Source organism: Gouania willdenowi, chromosome 16 (genome assembly GCF_900634775.1).
Source record: "Gouania willdenowi chromosome 16, fGouWil2.1, whole genome shotgun sequence".
Taxonomy (NCBI): domain Eukaryota; kingdom Metazoa; phylum Chordata; class Actinopteri; order Blenniiformes; family Gobiesocidae; genus Gouania; species Gouania willdenowi.
The window spans coordinates 26,495,442-26,517,262 of record NC_041059.1 but is presented as its reverse complement, the minus strand read 5'-3'; the positions used below and the strand labels follow the sequence as shown (position 1 = coordinate 26,517,262).

Genomic DNA, 21,821 nt, shown 5'->3' with positions numbered 1-21,821 from the left:
TTTTTTTTTTTTCAATTAAAACATATCTTTATTGTTCGTATGATAACCACTATGAGATGACTTTGTTGTATTTAACACTACTAGTACAGCGCCTGTCGGAGGTATGTATTCATATTGACATTAACAGGAGTTCCACATTGTGGATGTGAAAATGAATAGGATACATATATCTATATATTTTCTTTTGGTAGCCAGAACATCACCAATTTAATCAGCTGTTCCTTGACCCATTATCAACATTTCCTGAAAATTTCATCAAAATCCATTCTTAACATTTCAAATTATCGTGTGCATACAGACAGCGTCACACTGCATTAGCTTAACATTGGCATTAGCATAGAATAGAACACTGATGATTAAGTCACTGTTGACGACATCATCAGTTAGAACATTGGAATTGGAACTCTGATGACGTCACTGTTGATGACATCATCAGTGTTCTAAAATAATGTTAAACAGGAGTTCCACAGTTTTTCAAATTGGTTTTAAATTGGTTTTGGAACGACCAAATTACTCCAAAATTACAGATGCACACATTCGGGATATGCGCAAGCCGTTGACAAAGTTTTAGGTCGATCAGATACCGCGCCGGCGAGATATTCGCTCCACGAACACACACACAGACCTTTCTTGCTTTTATAGATAGATGTGAACACAAGCTGATATTTTGATTGTTTGAGTTTAGCGACATCTATTACAACCAGAAGAAGAAAAGGCTTCAACATACAGTCACAAGAAATGTATTTTAATAAAACACAACGTACACATATGCAGTCCTATGACCATACATTTGCTGGACCTAAATTAATAAACCTAAAAATATGTCAAGGCATAGTTTCATTTCTCATGTTCTTTCTCCTCAAAATGTCAAAATCAGTAGATGAGGTCAAATGAATGTAACAAAGATTTGTGTCTCGATAAAGATATGCACCATTATAAGGAAACTCAGAGAATATTTCAGCACATAGGAGTACCAGTATGATGAAAAATTTCTCACCAATCAAAAAAAAAAAAAAAAAACGTACAAAACAGAATTAATAAATAAATCAAATATTTATATATATTCATATGTACCATATAAATGAAATAGCTATGTTGTGGCTTTGAGTAATACCGTTAATAATCATTTAATCTGTAGCTTTTATTAAAACCCTTTTTAATCTCTAAAACATTTAGGACGTTGAACGAGTCAATACTGAAAATACAGTAATAAGCTTTCATAATTAACTATGTACACGGTTCTGCTGCCATGCTAGTCAAACAACTAAATATTTTTATCCACACTATACACTCAAAGCATAAAGCGGCCTTAATGTAAACAGTTTGTGCTGAGAATAAAATACTTTGCAACTATGCATGATAATGTCTTTAATATTACTCTCAAAAATGTACAGATCTTATAGGCCACGTGAGGGAAACGCTCGGTCTCCGGTGAGGGGGGATGTTCAGAGAGTAGATAAGACATAAATATTGGAACAAAAGCAGTCTCTCTCAGTTCAAGATGCCATTTTTAAGTCCATCAGCATCATTTGCGTCAGCCGAACCTCCTCCTCTGCTTCTTCATCCTCCAGATAGATTTCCATCTTTCCCCAAGCAGTTTAGCTTTCCAACCTCCCACCCTCCCACCGCCCTCTTTTCATCAACTCCTGCCACCATCAAACCTCTGGTTGGCCCTCTGTCTTCCATCAGCTTGAAGAGTTAATGACATTGCTAATGATGGGAAATGAGTTCAGTCATTTCAACTGTGAAGGTCCCATGAGGCAAGGCAAAGGGGGCTGGTGGGTCTAGCTGGTCACTGCAGCAGGGGGAGCAGCTTGTGTTTAGTAGGTTTGGTACTAGTATTGTTAGTTACTGATTGCCAGGGCAGAGGTGGCGTGAGGCTCTGACAAAGGTAGAAGAGGTGATGGGTTCTGTGATAGATGTCAGTCGGATTATGGTGCAGCAGCAGCTAGCAGCTTTGCGTTGGTTCTTTGTTCAGATTGGTCACTTCAGTCCTTATTGGCTGGAGCGGACTGATGCCAAGTGATCACTGTGTTGGTTCTGGGCCCGAAACCGCAGCCTCTGCTTGTTCTTCTTCTTTGGTTCTTTAGATCGGTGCTTCCCGGAACCACCTGGGAGAAACAAAAAAGGGGAAACAGTCACTCATCAGTAGGAAAAAGAATGTCAAGAAAAGGGGTCACCAGCGCGGTGCCAGCGGGCACCAGGTAGCCTGCATTGGACTATGTGAGGTGCCCTCAGTAGCTCTAGTCATGAATGAGCTCCATCTAAAATCTGATTTACTTTCCAGCAATGAAACTCTCAAAGATAAATACATATGACAGATGTAGTGTAGTTATTACTTAGTAGAGTTTAAACACTGCTGCATTGCCACCTTTAAAATGTATTTTCACTGAAACATTATGAGAAATGTTTTTAAGTGTTGCAGATATGGTGTATGGGTTGTGGTGTGATATATATAATGTAAGATATATTTTTAAAAACGTAAGGTTTATTTCCATAAAATATCACATCATTGTTACATTTTACAAATGTCACGTTATACAATTAGTTAAAAGTTGTTTGGTAGTAGCTAGAAAAATAGGAAGATGATCACTTTCTATGAAATGTAATGAAAAGGAAATTGCATAAATTAAGAGAAGCGTTACATGTTGAAACTTAAAGGCACACGGTGAACTTTTTGACCTAAAGAGTTGACCCATATGAGTTATTTCAAATGATTCCTCAGGCCAATATACAGCGCTTGAGTATCAATGTATCAATGCTCCGAGCGGGGCGACAAAGACGGCGAGGCGAGGGAGTGGGGGGAAGCAAAACCGACGCGGTAAGGAAGGCCGAGCGGCGGGTAGAGGAGGGTGGGAGCGGCGGCTGCTCCTCCAGCCTCTACTCCAGCACATAGACTGTAGCCGTGGCGCAAGCGCAACCCCGCTTCGCACCCCAGCCCTGAGAACCAATCCCTAAGTTACAGGTCAACTACTGTCTGCATACACAATCAAAAGACAAAAGGAGGCTGGTCCGACTGACTGTTTGTTGATTTTTGCGACAGTGCTGCGGCGCTTGTGGCCACTAGGGGCGCTTGTGTGAAAGTAACCGGTCTACTGACCAAAAGTTACACAGTGTGCCTATAAGCATTTTACTGCTAGCCTTCCTTAATATATTACCCACTAATTAAAGTGAATCCGTGAACATTTACTATTTAAGAAGTACTTTTCTAACTGGTAGCCCTTCGGACTATACAGTGCCTATGAAGTAGCTCACAGTATCAGAAAGCCTGGTGACCCCCGGTCAAGAAAGAGATGCTAAACAAACCACCAAGGCTCATTGTTTTCCAAATAAAAGATTAGAGTAACCCCTTGTGACCAATGTAAAAATGTGTAAGGATACTACAGTCCGTATCTAAACAAAATAATGTAGTATTCTGAACTGAAAAAGTATTGTTTTAACTCATATTTGGTAACAGGTGTGATTAAACCACTGATATCTCAAACAATGCAGTGTCACAAACATTTTACATTATTGAAAGGTTAACTTTTTGCCAATGTTTGTTTGTTTGTGAACACAGACTAACTAAAATAAAAAAAAACTAATGGACTAATTTTGCTGACATTTTCAGGAAATATCCAAAATTGTATGAGGAACATGTGATAAAATTTTGGAATCGAATCCGGATCAAAAAACGGGTTCTCGTTCAGTTTTATACAAATCAATAGCTGCATTTCCATTGCTCTTGGAAATGTGCAAAATCTGTAATAAAAACTGTTAACAGAAAAACTTCAATTTCGAAAAAACACTCAAATATCGCTCAAAAGTGGTTTCATGAGGAGGTATTTCAGGCATTTCAAAATTGAAATGTGAAGCAGAAGCGCTATGGGAACACATTTTCCGCAAATACACGTCACAGAACGTGACGCACATGGTCACATGACATGAGGTATACAGTATGGTCACATGACCACTGCTCTCCGAGAAAACATGGCGCGGTATGTGTAAACAAAAGAGGAGACCCATTTCTTAGCATTATACTTAAAAATTATTACTGTCACAATAAACGAGGAACCAACAAAGGAATACGGAGTGTTTTAAGGAGGTTCTGAGCATCTGTCTTTCTCCAGCAAAGTCTCACGAGTTGAGATATCACAGTAGTTGTGAGGCTCCTACCCAAAACAACGTTCAATGGAAACAAGTTCAAAACACAATTATACTTTGTCGACATTTAGAAATTAGGCATTTATTTTGCAAAAGCCTGTAATGGAAATCCAGCTAATGATTCCCTAAGTTCAGTTCTTTAAGCTGATTGTACCGCACCTCATGCTGGTGATTGCACGTTTAAAGCTTGTACATGATTGGAAGGGTGCACTAACTATTTATTCAACCAGTAACAATTAACAAAGCTACATTATAAAGAGTGTGGACCCCATGCAACGAAACATCCCAAATTAAATCCCAACATGTTCCGATACTCAGGATTGTTTGGTTATAAACAAATGTCTGCTCATCTCTTCTCGAAGCTTTTCACTGTCACTGCAATAGAGATAAGTATAGGACTCTGCAAAACTCTTTCCAAGTTGGAAAGATCTCCTTGTCCAAGGTTAATCTATCCCAGGTTTTTAATGGAACGGGCAAAGCATACTGGGAGCCAACTTCCTGCTCTCATTTGAGCTTGTGTGGTGGAGGCTCGGCAACCATGGCTCTCTGTGACAGAGAAAACTTTGGCTACTGAACCACAAGGCAACAATCGGCCTGCCAAGGCCACAAATAAGATAACGAGGTGTGTGTGCGAAAGTGAGAGAGGAACTGAGCGAGTGTGAGGGAATTTAAGGGAAAAAGAAAATCTAATGGGAGGAAAAGTGAAGTAAGGCCCAGATGATGAGTATCTGGATCTTGATCTGGAATACAAAGAAACATGGAAAAGTGCAGGATTTTGCTACCTTGTTCTGGCTCTTATTACTGCACTTGTTCAATGCTTTTACTTGAAAAATAGCAGGTAACAGTGTGTAAAATCCCACATTATTTCTAATTGCCTTCTCATATGTGCAATGACCCTTTAACCACCCAAGTCAAGGAACGTTTCCCATTCTCAGGGCTGCACTGGGAAGTAGATTACAGAGTATTCACTTGCTAAAGCTGACACGCATGAGAAAGCAAAATATTGTTCTGCTAATAGGGTCTGCAATGAATAATACAGATGCATGCAAACACCAAACCATTTTAAAACCATTTCCTGCAATTGAATCTAATCTTGTTATCCATCGCCAATTCCAGGATCTGGCGGTAAAGGGTCTCGCACACAGCTCCTAATTAAACTCAACCTTTGAAAAATAACGTTCACAACTCCTCCATCAAAATCTCATGGACCTTTCTTAAAATACTGAACTTTCTACACATGTTTAACTGATGCCACATTAGATTCTTTGTGCTACTTACTGTACCACCGTGTTTGTTAATGTCACTCTGGAGCTCAAAGGCATTTGGCCTATTTGATTCATTTTCCCAATTGCCATTTAGAGTTGTACTAATTCAAAACAGAGTTGCTGGGTGCCGCATAAACACTGCGTTGAGTGCAATCAACTCAAGATGAATTACATTTGACAGCATCAAAGTACAAGATGCAGCATTACTCTACTTTTCTACCAGACGGAGACCATGTGGACCAATTTCTTGGACAAAAGTGTGTATTTGAGTTGGAAAAGGACTTATGAGTTCAAGGTTAGGATGGAAATCTGTAATACAGCAGGTTAATCATATATGAAATGCCAAAAAAACCATAGGATGTATTTTTGCTAAAATTGCTTGTCTGCTATCACTACAATTGTAACTACAACCACAGACTTTACTGGTAATTCATTTTGGAAGTAAAATAACCTTTTTCCTTTACTGTGTGTAAAGTGATACAGAACCCATCACATGAAAGCACTTCAAATACACGTAATATCCCTTTAAATGTAGGCATTGTCATTTTGGAGATTTCCGCCAATCAGTGTTCACATATTGTGGTGATATCACGTCAGTGCGTACGTGTCAATACGTTATTTATAGAGTTATGGCTTTATTCCGATAAAGTCCAGGAATAATGACACGTTTGGAGGCCACTTTCAGCCCATCTTACAACAGATCCACATCCTCCACAAGGAAGAAACCTTAAAACTGTTATTCTACTTTATGATCTAATTGATTGGAAACTTTAACCTCATACAAGCAGTTGGACTTACGTGCATGGAGCACTTTGTTGGGTAAATATTTGATCGACCTGCAAAGGCTTTTTATTGCATATGCAGCTTTTTAATGGCCTCTCATTCTTACCTGTAAGGTAAACATATACTGTAATAGTCTTTCAGTTGAGCTGTTTTTTTAAAGTTTAAGTCTAGGATCTCTTAAAACATCTTTGGACTAGATTGAACAAATCCAGCTAAAATTTGATTTAAAACACCAAACCTTTTAATCCCAGTTGCCTTTTGTGTGCAATTGTTGTGATATTTGGTCTGTTTAATATCTAGAGCCACTGAAAATAGCCAAGACATTCAAGGAAACAGTAAAAGTTATGTTCTTATAATCACAGTCTACCATGTCCGGCCACATGGTAGCAGGACAGTTTGCTGTCAGAGATGATTAGGTGCGCCATAAAAAGTAAATGGCAAACGGTAAATATCACCTAAAAAGTAGAGAGAAAAAAATTGCGACAGTTTACGATAGTTCATATATATTTGTGTGCTAATTTGAAGCTCCAAAAATGGAGAATACATGAGCACAGCCAAAATAAATAATCAACGTTGGGTTTTTTCGCTCATTTTTTTTTTTTTTTACAACTTTAATGGATCAAACATACATTTGTTAAACTACAGGAGACATAGACCTAAGTCTCATCCAGTGGTGCTCATACAGTTTATGTTTAATTAATCCTAAACATAATCATCAGCAACAAGAACATAGATTCTCACCAATCAATGTTTTAAATTCACATTACTTAACTTCTTTTTTCTCCCCTTTTGATAAGATAAGCAGTGGACTCAAATGTTACAAAACTGAATTTTTCCAGCATCAAAAGGCTGAGGATAAATCTTTTGAAAGAATTTGATATTAATGCTTTGTTAAACTGTCCTTTGATCATTTCTGTAATGATCGTGATGTGTTTTCTCTGTAACTGGTTTCTTTAGGGGCTCTGAAGGAGTTTGTGAAGACATATCCATTGTGATTTCATTTATAATTCATAACCAAATCTTTGCGCTGACAGCTAGAGGGCAACCAATCCCCACAGAAGCCCTCTTCCTCCTGCTGGGATGGTTTATCACACATGATCTAGCCAAGAACTCCCATCGAGCCTTTACTTTGAGCAGCAAGCTCAAGGTAATCACTAAAGCTGGTTAGAAGCCTTCACAGAGGAACCCGTTTTATGTACTACAATAGCTTTCAAATCCAAGAACATATTCATAAATCTTTTGGCATGTAAAGATAATTTGGTCTTGGAAGGTACTGCTGGTTTTATGTAACATCACGTGTATACTGTGTAATGACACATGAAAGGCAGAATGTTGGAGAATGGATTTTTATCAGTAACTTATTTTTATCACTATTTGCTCTTTGCTGCCACTACAACAAAACCACAAACTGAAAGTTTCCTTTGCCCTAGATACAATCACATCTTGATAAAGACAAGAAAACAAACAAACATAAATCTCATAAGAGACGCAAAACATTTCATGAGTTTGGCTGAAATACAGAAAGCTGCAGCAGGAAGGTTGTTAATTTGTAGCTGGCAGGCGTGACCTTTGTTGAATTTATATCTGTATTTGTGTGTGCAGTGCGTGTGTAAGTTATCTATGCTCTCTGAAGGAGGAGCTCCTACATCACCTATGCAAGCTTGAGAAATACTTAATGTCATGTCCAATCCTCTCAGCTGCCTAACCAGTGAGCACAGAAATATTAAACTCCTTCACGTGGACAATGTGATGGTCCTTACTCAATACTCCAATGCTTTTTCATTTCTTGGCCTCACATTTTCCCCCCATTACGAATCCCGTTGCTGGGCCTTTTGGTTCAGCAACGGGACTGAATAGTAAAGATACAACTACCGGTAAGTGTTGAGCCATATTATCATACTATCGCACTGCAGAATGATGTCCAACAGAATCACCAATAGATAATCAGTCAAATATATATTGAAGGTGGAAGGAGCCCAAGCAAGAGCTCATTTCAGCTGTGTTGAAGCATACAGATTGATAAGAAATTGTTGCACTTCTGTGTGTCGTGATTTTTCTCTCACGACACACAGAAGATTCACCCATATGTCATTAGTTATGTGTGCTGTTAGGACCCTGAAGAAAGCAGGGCCAAGTATCACCATGATTTTATCCACTGATGACTCCGGTGGCAGTGCAGGAATCAAGGGCCTAATCTTGTCTCCATTGCTTGTGCGGTTTGAGGAAAATCGATGACTGACCTCAAAAAGACATTAAGACATACAGTAAATGGGATCTAATACTCTCTGAAAACTTGGCCCCAATCTCCTGTTACCCTTGTCCCTCCTCTTGATGCAGACAGTCAATTAATAACGTTCATAGGACACAGAAGGGAGAAGATGGGGAACAGAAGAAGAAAAATAAAGCAAAGAAAAAAAAGTCGACTTCAAGAAGGTAAAGCCAGATTTTTTTTCTCATATACAGTCAAAAGAGGGGACCATTATTAGTGAAGGAAGGAGCGAACTATTGGCGCCAGTGAGATTTGATTCCAGTGGCAGAAATTGGATTAGCAGCCATTAAGGGCCTCCTCACACATACATTTGTAATATTAGGGAATGATCTGTGGTACTCGCCTTACTCACACACTGACAACTTTAAAGTCTGGGAAAGGTTACGAGCGCTGACACTGCCCTGTATTGCTCCTGGGCTTAGTTTATGCTTGATTTATAGGTGGGACACATACGTATGACCTCAACTGACCCGTGGTTTGTTTGGCATGGGCCAGAGGTAAGCTAAAACTTTATTTCAGCTGTTGTCCATTTTTAGAGAAAAGTAAGGCAAGAAGGACCTGGATTGGAACTCATATGCATGTAAAATGGCTGAAATTGTAAGAAAAAAATGACCTGGGATGATGAAAGATCTACAAAGTAAACTACTGAGAGATGTTGGAAAAAACGTTATCGTGATAGAGAGGACAAGAAGCTCATTTTGCCAAGTGACTGACAAAAGGCTCTCTGCACAGCATCACTTATCCCTAACAAGGTTACCCTGGATCACACTCTTTCAGTCACTCTTTCACTACGTCCTTCCTTTTACCCCATGCTCTGCTTACCATCACTACTGGTGCTGGGTGAGAAAGATTAAAAACACATGCATTCCGATTTTAAAAGCTAATGTTGGGATTAGGTCGCTCATTATTTTCTCATCTGTGACCCGGTAGATATTCTGCACAGAGATTTGGAAAGGGGGGGGGAAAGCCGGTTAGCTTGCCGCCTGGCTCTTTGATGCCTTGTTTCACTGACAGTAAGTTAGAGCGAAAACTCTGAGATTAATGTCTCAAAGCGGAGATGTCAAAAAACATGCATGACTGACACAGTGATTAATACGCTCAATGGTCAGTGTGGATGGCAAGCCAGGAAAAGGTCAATCACACAAGCAAGAGCCCAACCTGCCTGAAAAGGCTTAGGAGCAGATGATGACCCTGAGCCGTAAAAGTAGTTCCCCATCACTCTGCACAGAGTTCAAAGTCATGCTTCAGTGTTCTGCACAATGTGGTAACTGTTCCTTTGTGCTGTTTGGATTACACACTGCTGATTTGTGTGCTCAGAGGTAGGTTATCAAGCAGAAACCTTCCATGACAGATGTTAAATTAGGCCAGCTACCAAAAAAACATAACTTTTTCCAGAGATACTTCCTCCACTCCACCATCTTTTAAACACTTACACCATGTTTCAAAAATGTGGTATATTAATGGGTAATTTTTCAAGCCTCACTTGGAGTAAACACAGTGTGAAGCATGCTTCATGCAGGTAAAAAAACTGTCTTTAAACTGTCATAAGTTTTAAAACCACTGAAACAAACAAGCAGATAGTTAATAAGATAAATGAAATGGTCAAATACTATAACCTCTAATCTAATTGTAATTACATTACTTTATATAACTGTGTTTTTTCTATAAATTGTCTAGGATGTGAGGAGTTGAAGTAGAGGTTATGGACCCAATGCAGAGGAATGAGAACTTAAGAGAGCTTAAAACAATGTCAAAAAATGCCCCCAAAAATATCTGAAATAAAGCTCAAGAAATCAAAGTACAAATTAGCAGTGCATTAGAAGTGCATACTAACAGACAGTGTTGGGAACGTCACTTTAAAAAGGTAATTAGAAATAGTTACTCACTACTTGATCCAAAAAGTAACTGAGTTAGTAATTGAATTGCTCTATGATAAAAGTAACTCATTACCAAGGTAAGTAACTATTTGCATTACTGTTAAACAGATTTTTTAGATGTGTGTGTCGTTGTGAGGTGCTTCATTAAATTCGAGTTGCTTACAACGGATGTCGACGAAGTCTTCACTCCTGGATATAATGTACACTTCACATGCACGTTCTTGCCTTTGATAACAATTAATTTAAAGTTGTGATTGTATCACCACCTTAGAAATGCCAACTTTTCATCGGACTTCTCCACGCCCTCCATCTCTGCTGCTTCATCAAATCTGTAGTGGTTGTGTGTGTGGCGCGTGTGCTGGCACATGTGTAAAAACACTGGCTCTGATTGGCTACCATGAAACATGACGCCGCCTTAGCCAATCGTAGTCGCTCGCATTGTTTTTAACCCACCTCCTCACTACAGCTGCGTATGAAGCCAGGGGTGCTTTCAGATAACAGTTTATTCAATCAATGCATGTAACGCACCGCATTTAACGTTCAGTAACATTAACGGCGTTGTCATGGCGTAAAAAGTAATTAGTTAGACTACCCCGTTACTGAAAAAAAAAGCGCCGTTACCTAACGCCGTTATTCCAAAGACTGCAAACAGGAAGAAACAAACAAACAAAAAATCACTATGAAAAACCTCAAAAAAACTAATTGTCATAAAGTTGGAGAATGTGGACTCACAGGGAACATGAGGAAGAGGAGTTTAAGACAAACACATTTCATCAGAAAACAATCCCACATGCACACCTTAAGTAGTGAGGGCAGGTAATCAAGGGGATGGGATTCACCTGTCACAGCACAGAGAGGGAGAGAGAGACAAACACATGCACTGTGCACACAGTCAGAAACAGGGGCGCTAAACACAAAGACGGACTAACACAGGGAGCTACACAGAGTTCCAATAGGCAAGACGAACATCAGCCTTTAAATCAAACACAAACCAGCTCACCATCACCAGGTCGTGACACAAATTGCTCGTGTGTAAGAAATAAGGAAGTGAGACTCCTTCAGCAAAAATCATTAAATTGTTCGGAGGTTGTCTTCTCAAGACATGACCCAAAACAAGTGTCTAATTTCTTATGTGGTGATTTGGGGTGAATTGCTATCATTCGTTATTACTAATTGTTTGATACCAGAAACAGATAAATCTGTAAAGCTCATGATACAACCTGACTACTGGTCCATGATATCTTGCACCCACTTTTCTGTTCCTAAATCCTAAAAACCTCTCATCTTGATTTGAGGCATTAGCCTGTCACACTGTCGCCCCCTGCAGCCACGAGCAGCGTTCTAAAAGAGTCATGATGTTTAGATGACTCAACCACAGGAGAGCTTAGTTCATCTGCATACCAGGTTTCACACTTTCTTCTGCTTTGAGTGAAACTCACTGTTAATGTTTATATTTTTCAAAAGTTTCATTTAAGTGAGTGTAGAGGCAGGAAAAGAGCAACATGATTGGCCCACTATGCATGATGTGCTCCTAAACCGCAAGACTCTTGAGTGCAGCAAGCGCCCCCCCTTTGTGGTTTGCTATCTCTAAACTGACTCATCAACACATCTGGGCCTAAGTATATGGGACTCTCATGCCCTATAGCCACTTTGGTAAAAAAGGGATAATTAGCTTTTGTTGACTTTAATGAATGGCTTAATGTTGTGTTTCATTTCTGATGAGAAAAATATGAAGCTCTGTACTTAAAATTAAGCCGTAGCTTGATGTTCTTGAGGGCTTGCTGGTGCTATTGGCCTATTTTCTGTGTATTTTGGGTGTAGAGTGTAAAGTGGAGTGAACTGTAAAATAACTGTGGTGTGTGAAAAGAGAAAATTCCTAAGATCTGGAAACCTGCTGTGATATTCAGTAGCAAATTCATCATTCGAGCTGGTAATTTACTGCAGATGTCACGTCTGTTTTTCTTCTGCATAGACAGACTTGTGGCACTCAATTTCACCTTAATTTCCATGCCCTCACTTGCAAGATGAGATCTTCATAAAACCTATAATCTGTTTTATAATTCCAGCATATTGTGATATTAAGCAGGAAATGTCAGATGTTGTAATAAGAGTCATCCATCTTGGTGTTCAGTAAGTGTAATGCACTGAGCTGTGGAAAACACACAAGAACCCTATTGGATCAGTTCCATCTAATCCAAGTAAACTTGCCTCTTTTAACCTTGTCTGATATGATCTACTGAGTAAACATTTTGTATTACTCTATACTTGTGCAGGCAAAATGCACACACATTTTGACAATAAATTAGGGTGAAAGGAGAGACAATGATATAGTAATTATATTTACACTTAAGTAACGCTATCATAACTCAGCCATTCATAGGTTTGGAAGACGAACGTAAGGAAAGCAGCATATTACCCTGTTTGGTCATGAGAAATTAAAGTTAACCATGAGGCGGCATGCAATAAGATACGTTAATATAACTAATGTTCTTAAATTCAGGAGAAGAAACACAAAAACTAAGGAAGTGCAGATACAAATACTGGTATTGGTATCAAGACATCCTGGGACACCTTCTATCCTGTTCGATAACAACTCGATACTCAACTACAGCAATCCGAGTATTATACACTCGGCTTAGTGTGTGCAGGCCCTTAGAATCCATACAATTAGTAGGCATTGCAGCTCCAAATTACACATGCTATTGTCTAGAATGAGGTAGAGAATGTAAACACAACACTTCTATAGACTGTCACTATTGTCATTGTAATCTGTACACGTGTCAAAGCTTGACCTGGAAGGCAACAGTAATTTCAGTGCTACATTTGTATTCAGAGACAACAAGGTGACATTTGTGTTTTAAACAGACAGCATCTCCACTATGTCCACATAAAGAAGGTATGTGATTCCAGGCACGTATGTTCACTTGTGCTCTAATCCCATCTGGTCTGCATCCCTTGGTCTCTGTGGGTCTGAGAAGGACTAAGGATATAGGAGGAAATTGACCAGCATGATTCCCTCTTTATATCTCATTTCAGCAAAAACCCTTTCATCCCCCTCCCTTTACTGGGAAACTCCAGGAGGAAATCCCTCACATGTTTGTACATGGAGCACAACTGTCCTAAAACAGGACCAGGCCCTAACGAGTAGGGAGCCAAGCTAAGTCAGACTGGCTTAGGCGCTCAAACAGAAACAGGGGCCATCAGGATCACGCTGCAATCCCTGTGCATTGGCCAGTGATGAGGGAATCCAGCCTGCTCGGCCGTTTTGTTTTCTTTGATTGTTCCGACGGCGTTCAAAGCGTGCTGTTGTCCAGCCTCGTCTCATAATCCGACAGACTCCTCAAATTTTTTTGATAAAAATAGTTCGTTTGTTCACGGCAGCGGAAAATAAGGAGAAATTTGTTTGATGTGTTAGCAGAGCTCCTGTTGCATGGGGAGAGAGGTAAAGCCGATTCAGGAAAGGCTTGATCCTCTCTAAGGCCTGTGCTGCATCAAACACTTGTCAAACAGCACACAGAAAGACAGCTGAGTGGCTTTGAAAGAATTGATCACAGACACGGGCAATAGGAGCCACCGCTCCTCTATCCAGGCACCACTCATACTCCCGTCAATAATCCCTCTTCAACTCACATGAACACAAACAGAGGGCTTTGAGGCATATGGCAGACATTTTCTTGTTGTTTTTAGCTGTGTATGATTACAGTGCAATTTTAACGGTCATTTCATGGTCTCACCTCGCTCACGAGGGGAGGTTTGTGTACTCCAGAAAGCAGCAGCATCTGTTGGAGATGCACCGAGGAGAAGGAGAGTAGATTCAATTCAAAGGGAGGCTCAAACGGGATAATCCGAAAGAACTGTCTCAAGGTCTGTCAGGATCATGATCCTCAACCTTGCCACCCAGCGGGATGGAACGTTTATGTTTCAGAGGATTGGATACGGCACCTGGAAGGGTCGGGTTTCATGACACCAACCAGTCAATTATGTCTTGGGATGTTCTTTGGTAAGGCATAATGTTCCTGGGTCTATTAGGACGTCGGAAAATACTAGTTATTTACTGCTCATGTTAAATTGTAAGAATATGGCCTGAAAACACTTAACAATTAAAGAATCAGAAGGTTCCCTCATGTTTAAGTGATTATCTAAAGCTGCTACAGACAATGTTTTTTTATTAATAAAATGAATACATAGTGTAGCCCTCATAGATCAATAAATCAAGTATCATTTGCTTGAAAAAAAAAAAATTAGAAGGTTAAAAATTTGTTTTGATCTCCACTGTAAATACTTTGCTTTGTGCGACATGGAGTCCCATAGACGGGTGCATCAAAGTCTTTTTACTTAATTCTTGCTGTGATTTATTTTGTTTCTTTGCTAGATATGGTGGACAGTGATTGACACATTCCCCGCAATATCACCTCACTCCGCAATACTGGGCGGCAGTAGCTCAGTCCGTAGGGACATGGGTTGGGAACCGGAGAGTGGCCAATTCAAGTCCTGGTGCGGACCAAAAATACGGAAGTTGTTCTGGTAGCTCAGGGCACCTATCGAGCACTGCCGAGGTGCCTTTGAGCAAGGCACAAACCCCAACACTGCTCTGGTGCGCTCCCTTCTTGGTAAAAGTCTGACATCTCCCCATTAATGCATGTCCACAGGGCCTATGTGTGTGAGAAGCATGTCCCTAAAATGACAAAGTGTAAAAACCTGAATTTCCCCCTGGGATTAATAAATATAATAAAAATATCATTCAAATAAATTATATTTTAGCTGGATTTGCATCTTTCTGTACAAGCTTCAAAATAAACATGTCATTTTTTTTGCCAAAACTTTTAGTCCGTGAAAACACCACAAATGTGTTGGGTGAGTTTTTGGAGCCTAACACAAGAAATCACCATAACAATGAAGTGAAAACACTTCTTTGCATCAGTCTACGCACGTCAGTCTATCCCACAATGCAATGCACAAAACTTCTCCAACAAGGTCAATAAGAGAGTGTTCACATTGGAAATCGAAGCAAACTTTCAAGCGGCAATTTCAAAATTTTACATCCTTTTTTCAAGCAAATTATCTTCACTTTATTGATCTTTGAGACCTAAATTATGTCTTTATCTGATAAAAAATGGATCGTCTCTTTATTATTCAGTAATTTAAAGTGTTTTAAAAGTATTTAAAAATTAGTATACAGGATTATACTGTATGTATGGTAGTTTATTCTGGATAATCAATAAATCAACCAATGGCCTTCCTTGCCAGCTGGAGTTTTAATTACATAATACAAACAAAATGTTTTTTTTATTTTGCTTATTAAACAATTGTAAATCAAGCAATTTGGTATTCTAAATCAATTTTAATTGTTCTTGTAGGTGTTTTTTAACAAACATAACCAACTTCTGCCATTTGAAAAAAAAAGAACTTGCTTGTTTGTTATGTCTGCATGTCCACACGCTGAGTCCCTGCTCACGGGCATGAGTGGGCCTCTCTGAGTCACTAACGATAATCAAAGCTGCAACGTCTCTATAAAGATTTCCGTCACGGATGAAGAAATAGGACAATTGTGACAATTTAAAGAGGGAAGAGTAGAGGAGACGCGAGGGGGGACTGGTGGTTGAGCCTGTGCAACTGTGCACCAGATGTTCGCAGGCTCCCTTGTTCGGCTCCGTGCCTCTTCCCTTTTTGCTCCTCCAGCCAGACCACTGTAGAAGGATGTATGTCATGCACACTGCGCTGCCTCCAAAAAAGCATGCGCCACGCGAACACATTCTCCTCTGTGGCATGCACATTGTTCCCTCAGCCATGCACTAAGATATGTGATACGCAAGAGCATGTCATTTGAGTGCAAGACAGGAAAACAGACTGGAAACAGGGAAGAGGAAAATAATAGATAATGGGGTGACTTGTTCTGCCTGTGAGGTCTGTTTTACTGTTTGTCGGTGTCTTTTACATGTATCTTACACTCTTGGTTGTGTGCGTATAAATCCTTGTGTGTCTGATGTTTCTTCAAATGTAAAGAGATGAAAGCCATTTTTCAGTCCCACAGGAGAGCTGGCAGAAATGTGGAGGTCTGGCAGACAGAAAAAAGTCGCAGAGATGCGGCAAGATTAGACTCTAACTCGTTTGCTTTATTTAAGGTTGAGGTAAAAAATCTCAGACAATGGAGCTTCCTGCTTCAAGACAATATTGGTATTTGGTCTTAGAATAGGTGAAAGAAGAAAACAAGTAACTGCCTGGACAAGCATTTGATTGCATTGAATTTCTTTTTACTCATAAAAGGTATGAGGGTTAGGGTTAGACTACAATGTTAGATACTGTAGATCTTAGCTGCGTTTCCATTACTTTTGGAAATGCGGAAAATCTAAATAGCGCAATAAAAACTGGTAATGGTAACACTAGAATTTTGAAAAAACACTCAAATATCGCTAAAAAGTTTTCATGCTTTCACGAGGAGGAGTTTCGGACAGTTTGATATTGAAATGTGTCGCAAAAGCTCTATGGAAACACTTTTTCCGCATTTACACGTCACAGGACGTGATGTACCCGGTCATATGACGTGTGGTAGCTGGGTTAGGGTTAGGGTTAGGGTCATATGACCACTTCTCTTCGAGAAAACATGGCACGGTACGTGTAAACAGAAGAGAAGACCCGGACATTTCTTAGCATTATAATTTAAAATGAGTACTGCCACATTAGACGTGAAACAAAAATGGAATACAAAGTGTTATAAGGAGGTTCTGAGTGTCCGTCTTTCTGCAGTGAAGTCTCGCGGGATGAGATTTCACGGGAGTTCGAGGCTCCTGCCCAAAACAACGTTCAATGGGAACACGTTCAATGCGCAAATATACAAAATCGCTTTTATTTTGTGAAAATCTGTAACGGAAACCCAGCTACTGACTCCAAATTGCATGTCTGTTTTATTGATGATATCCAAGCTGTAAATATCAAACTACATCCAACCTCACATTATATTTTCTATTTTTGTATTAACAGCTGGATTAAAGAAGGAAATAATGTGATGTGAAGTCAAAAAAAGTTCTCAACAATCCTGTCATGATCTCAAGTAACACATCCATATATATATAAAAAAAAGGTCAGGAAAAACCCATAAAAAGCATTTTGACTTCAAAGATCTCATTGCAAGCTGTTGCCATCCATCCTCGTAAAGACACAGTCTGTCTCGACTGGAGTAAAAAAAATCTCAGGCTGTAACAGCACCAACTACATTATCCAACAGGACGGTTTCATGTCCTCCTAACCGTGTCGCGGCTAATATCAGCTCATATACTGCACAGTAGGGGGAAATAGCTCCCATTTGTGGGGCATGAGAACATTCCTCTTCTGAACTATATCTCTGATTTTTTCTTCTTTATCCTGATCCTTTATGTCTTCCTACAGTTTGCTGTCACTTTGCTTGCACACATCTGTTCCAGATGGGGCTGTTGATGTCAGCTCCATATGCTTAATTTGTTCCACTGGAGAATGACATCCAAAGCCTCATAACCATGCTGCACCGTGTGTAAACACATTTGTAGTTGGTTATATGGCAGCGGTTTATTTTTAATATTGAAAAGTTAATAAAAGGTCATGTTTAAATGGTAATTGTATTTGCAATAGAGTTTAAACTTGCACAATCGACAGTAAACCTGATGACATGTATGGATCTTTGCTCTTTGGTGGTCGATGTAAAGAAAAATACAATCCCTACAACCCAATACAAGATAAGATTTGGCTCATTTGTTGTCTAACGGCAGAGCAATGCAAACAAAAGAGTGAAGCTAATACTTATCCCCTCCACCAAGGAGGTAATAATTTCACTGGCATTTATTAATTTGTTTGTCTGTATAGAGGTTATTTGGAGTTTGGTGGAGGTTTGGCTCTCTGAGTGCTCTTGTCTTGACTTTGTTTTATTTGTGGTCCTAAAAAGCTACTATATGTTATCATTGACTTTAGCTAAAGAAAACATTTCAATCATCTAAATATATTGTTTTAATTAGAGGAAATATGATTTATGCACTTTTTACTATTTTATCTTGTTTTTATCTTCATGACTGATCTGAATTCAATTATTGTCTGATGAGAATTTAAAAGATGGACCAGTGTAGCAGGTGATTGCCATCTCTCTCCAAGCCTCGGGTTTAGAGCCAAAGCTGTCAGTTCAGTCAAAGGGAGTCAGAGTGCTTCTTAACCTCTTCTCACACTCTTCTGTCAGCCCCTATGGAGCGGCCTTATTAAATAAAGACTAAGCAGTGGCTCTATCAATCACAACAATGATCAACATGACAGGGTACCGGCCAATTAGTGCTCTCTTTCTGTCCTGGGAAAAGTTTCCTCACTCCCCTCCTGCTGGCGAGAAGACCTGATCCGGATTGTCTGTGATATTATCCTGGCCAAAGATTGCCGTTAATCACCACCTGCCATTCTTCAGCAATAGAAATCAGCGCTGGACTTATTATCTGCATGCCAGCTCCATCATAGAGAAGTCATGACTTCCCGCAGAGCACGGCTGGTTAACAATAATTGGAGTAATAAGATGAGCACGCAAAGAAACAGACTCTCAAACGCTGTCCTTGAACCCTTTAGGAACAGTTTAAAAGAGTCATTTGATGATCGCTCACAGAAACTGCACAATAGCCAGGTTTACATGGGAGCTTTAATTCCCCTTTAATTCAGAATAAAAAGTTATTTCCTCTTTACACTGACCTTGTAAACACTTAATTCCAAATGCAAATGTAATTCCGAATTAAACTTATTTGAATGTACATGCAAATGTAAATCTGAATTAGGTGGCTGGTTTATTCTGATTTTTATTTCCGAATTAAATCATTTCTCGATCTTGTAAACACTTAATTCTGCTTTAAGTTAATTCCGGTCATTCTGTGCATGATCGACTTCTCGCAATGACGTGCTGGGGATGACATAGTCCAAACTGGAGCCGAGACTACTTATTTAATAAGAGCCTTAAAATATATGGATATAATGAAAATAGTGGATAAGCATAAACATGTGGACATTCACACGGACACACAGACTTATTACGCACACACGGACATCGGCAAACAGAACAGGCTTCTTTGGGGCATGAAGCCTTGCACCAGAACTACAGAACTCCACTAATGATGTGCAGATCATTATAAAGTTCATTTTTCACTCAACATCCTATATAGTGGAGGTAGAGCAGCTGTTGCACTAACTACAACTCGTCTATCAACCTTCTCCTGCTCCGTGAACGAAAGCAAAACCGTATGTTATTGCCGAGCTGCTGCTTCAAAACTACAATCAAAATAAAAGTGAAAACTGTTATTATTTTGTGGTCTTCTATGTTGTAGCCATGTTTTCTAATAGATGTGAATACATCATGTTCACCCCCCTTGTCCAATCGTAACCCTTCCCAACCCCCAGACTCAAACCGGAATTAAATAAAGCCAAATAAACCTGTTTTCCACGTAAACCTCAATTTGGAATTACTATTTCAATGTGAACACAAAGCAGAACACTTTAATTTCAAATAATTTAATTCGGAATACTTTATTCCAAATTAATGTAACTGTGGCCATTGTGCTACCCTACGACACCAGAATAAAAAGAGATCAACAAATTGTGCTAAATTTGGAAGGAATTTTACAGTCAAAATGACTGCCCTGCCTCGAAGAGCAAATAAGGCAAAAAGATGGAAAAAAGACAGTAAAGTATCTGTTTGTCAGAACCTCACGTCCAACTACTTTTTGACTTGATCCATCTATGTTCATCACTGAAATGTTAAGACGTAAGTGGCATCCTCAGCCAAAGCTTAAACCCCTTGGCTCAACATGTGTAAACAGCAGAATTGAGTGAAACACGCTGAAATGCATCCATGTGTGTTAATTGCTTGCTCATATGCAAGGGCTAATAGAAACCAAATTGTTTAAGTAGCGTGTGCCACAAAAGAAATAGCAGTTGTTACTCCTTAAGAGTGGATTTGTAGCAATTATTGTTGCTTTTCTGGCGGAAAGGACACAGCAAGGGCGAACAAGTACAGTGGTTTGACCACACTCCCATACAAAGGCTGGCGGATCTCACACCAGTTACCGTATCCTTTTGGAGTCTGATCATTCCGGGGGTGGCTATGAGTTCATTTTGATTTCTTTTACCAGACTTTAAGGCCTGCCCAGGCAGTTTAAACAACTTCCAGGCCGACTGTCATATCCAATGGCTCTAAATTATAGTAAAAATCCAGCAGACATTGCACACAGTAGGGGAATAATATTGCTGGATGGAAATCCAAATTCAAAAGGCAACTGATATGAGCTGAACATGTACTTCTTCACTATGTGCCTGGCTTTGTCAGGGCATTAAGTGGTATGTCATCTCAATGTGCTGACATGCCACTTACGGAATGGTATTGTTTAAGTTTAACTGGTGATTGTTTCACTGTGGCTGTAGAACTTTAAGACGATCAATTGCAATGAGTTCATATGAACTGTGTGTTTCGTTAAAATAGAAGTAAAATATTCCCGAGGACACGTTCTGTCAGGTTTTTTTTTTTTTTTTTTTACATCTTTTATTATTGCATCCAGTAGCTCAGTATAAACCCTGTCGGCAGAAAGCATGATCACCAGATGAATCAGCACAATAGTGTATTTGACTATGCAGACGGAGGAGGTAGCAAAGGAAGAACACTTTAAGTACTTGGGGTCAACTGTCCGAGGTGTGTAAGGAGTGGATAGCAGGGGTGGACTGACCATCTGGCAAAACAGGCATCGTCCCAGTGGGCCGGTTCGGCCGGCTACGTTTTTTTTTTGACAAACGAGTGAAGGCAGACATGGTAACAGGTGGCCAAAAATGGTCCAAAAGTGACAAAAACATGGCAAGAAAAGAGTAAAACCTAAAAAGTGACTGAAATGGGCCAAGGCAAAAAAAAGGCAAATAAAGAGGTGGTATGTATTGGCAAATGGGAGCTTTAATGAGCAAAATGTAGCAAACAGTTGTGGAAAAAGGGCAAAAAGGTGGAACAAAAAGAGTTAATACTGATGGGGGGGAAATCTTTAAATCACTTTCACACGTGGATTTGGCTCGGTTTGCCTTTAAACTGCACTTTTTTTCAAAGAAGATTAAACCCTTATTGCTCATTAATTGGCCAGAACATGCTTATTCACAACAATCAATAACAATCAGTAAATTCCTACGGTTTGAGGGTTTCTAGTTTAACTTTATTAAGTGTGTGATTTCTTCCCGCAGCAAAGAGAGGTCAGATCTATTGGAAAGGCGCCTTTTTAATAAAGAGCGACATGGCAGTAATAGTTTATTTTTATTGTTGAATAATAAACGCAACCATTTCTTCACGGTCAAACAGCTCTCATTTACAAATGCTGGTACTCAAAGTGTCAAATATAAAGGTTTTTCATCCAGAAAACAGTAATAAAAAAAGTGTATTCGTTGCTTGCCTCAGTGAGGCAGCTTTGTTCCACCAAATGGTAAAATCCAAAGCCACCTGCTGCTGCTGTTTGCTAGACATGTTCA

General features: G+C 39.5%; 1 protein-coding gene across 1 annotated transcript in view; it reads right to left on the bottom strand.

Annotated features, from left to right (window-relative positions):
* Positions 1-1,057: 1,057 nt before the first annotated feature.
* The window catches only part of rspo2 (R-spondin 2), an 85,263-nt gene continuing 64,499 nt past the window's right edge, over positions 1,058-21,821 (bottom strand). Inside the window, exon 6 of the mRNA XM_028471042.1 lies at positions 1,058-2,111. Within this exon, the coding sequence (XP_028326843.1) occupies positions 1,996-2,111 (116 nt within the window). The 3' untranslated portion in view covers positions 1,058-1,995. The remainder of the gene's footprint in view (positions 2,112-21,821) is intronic.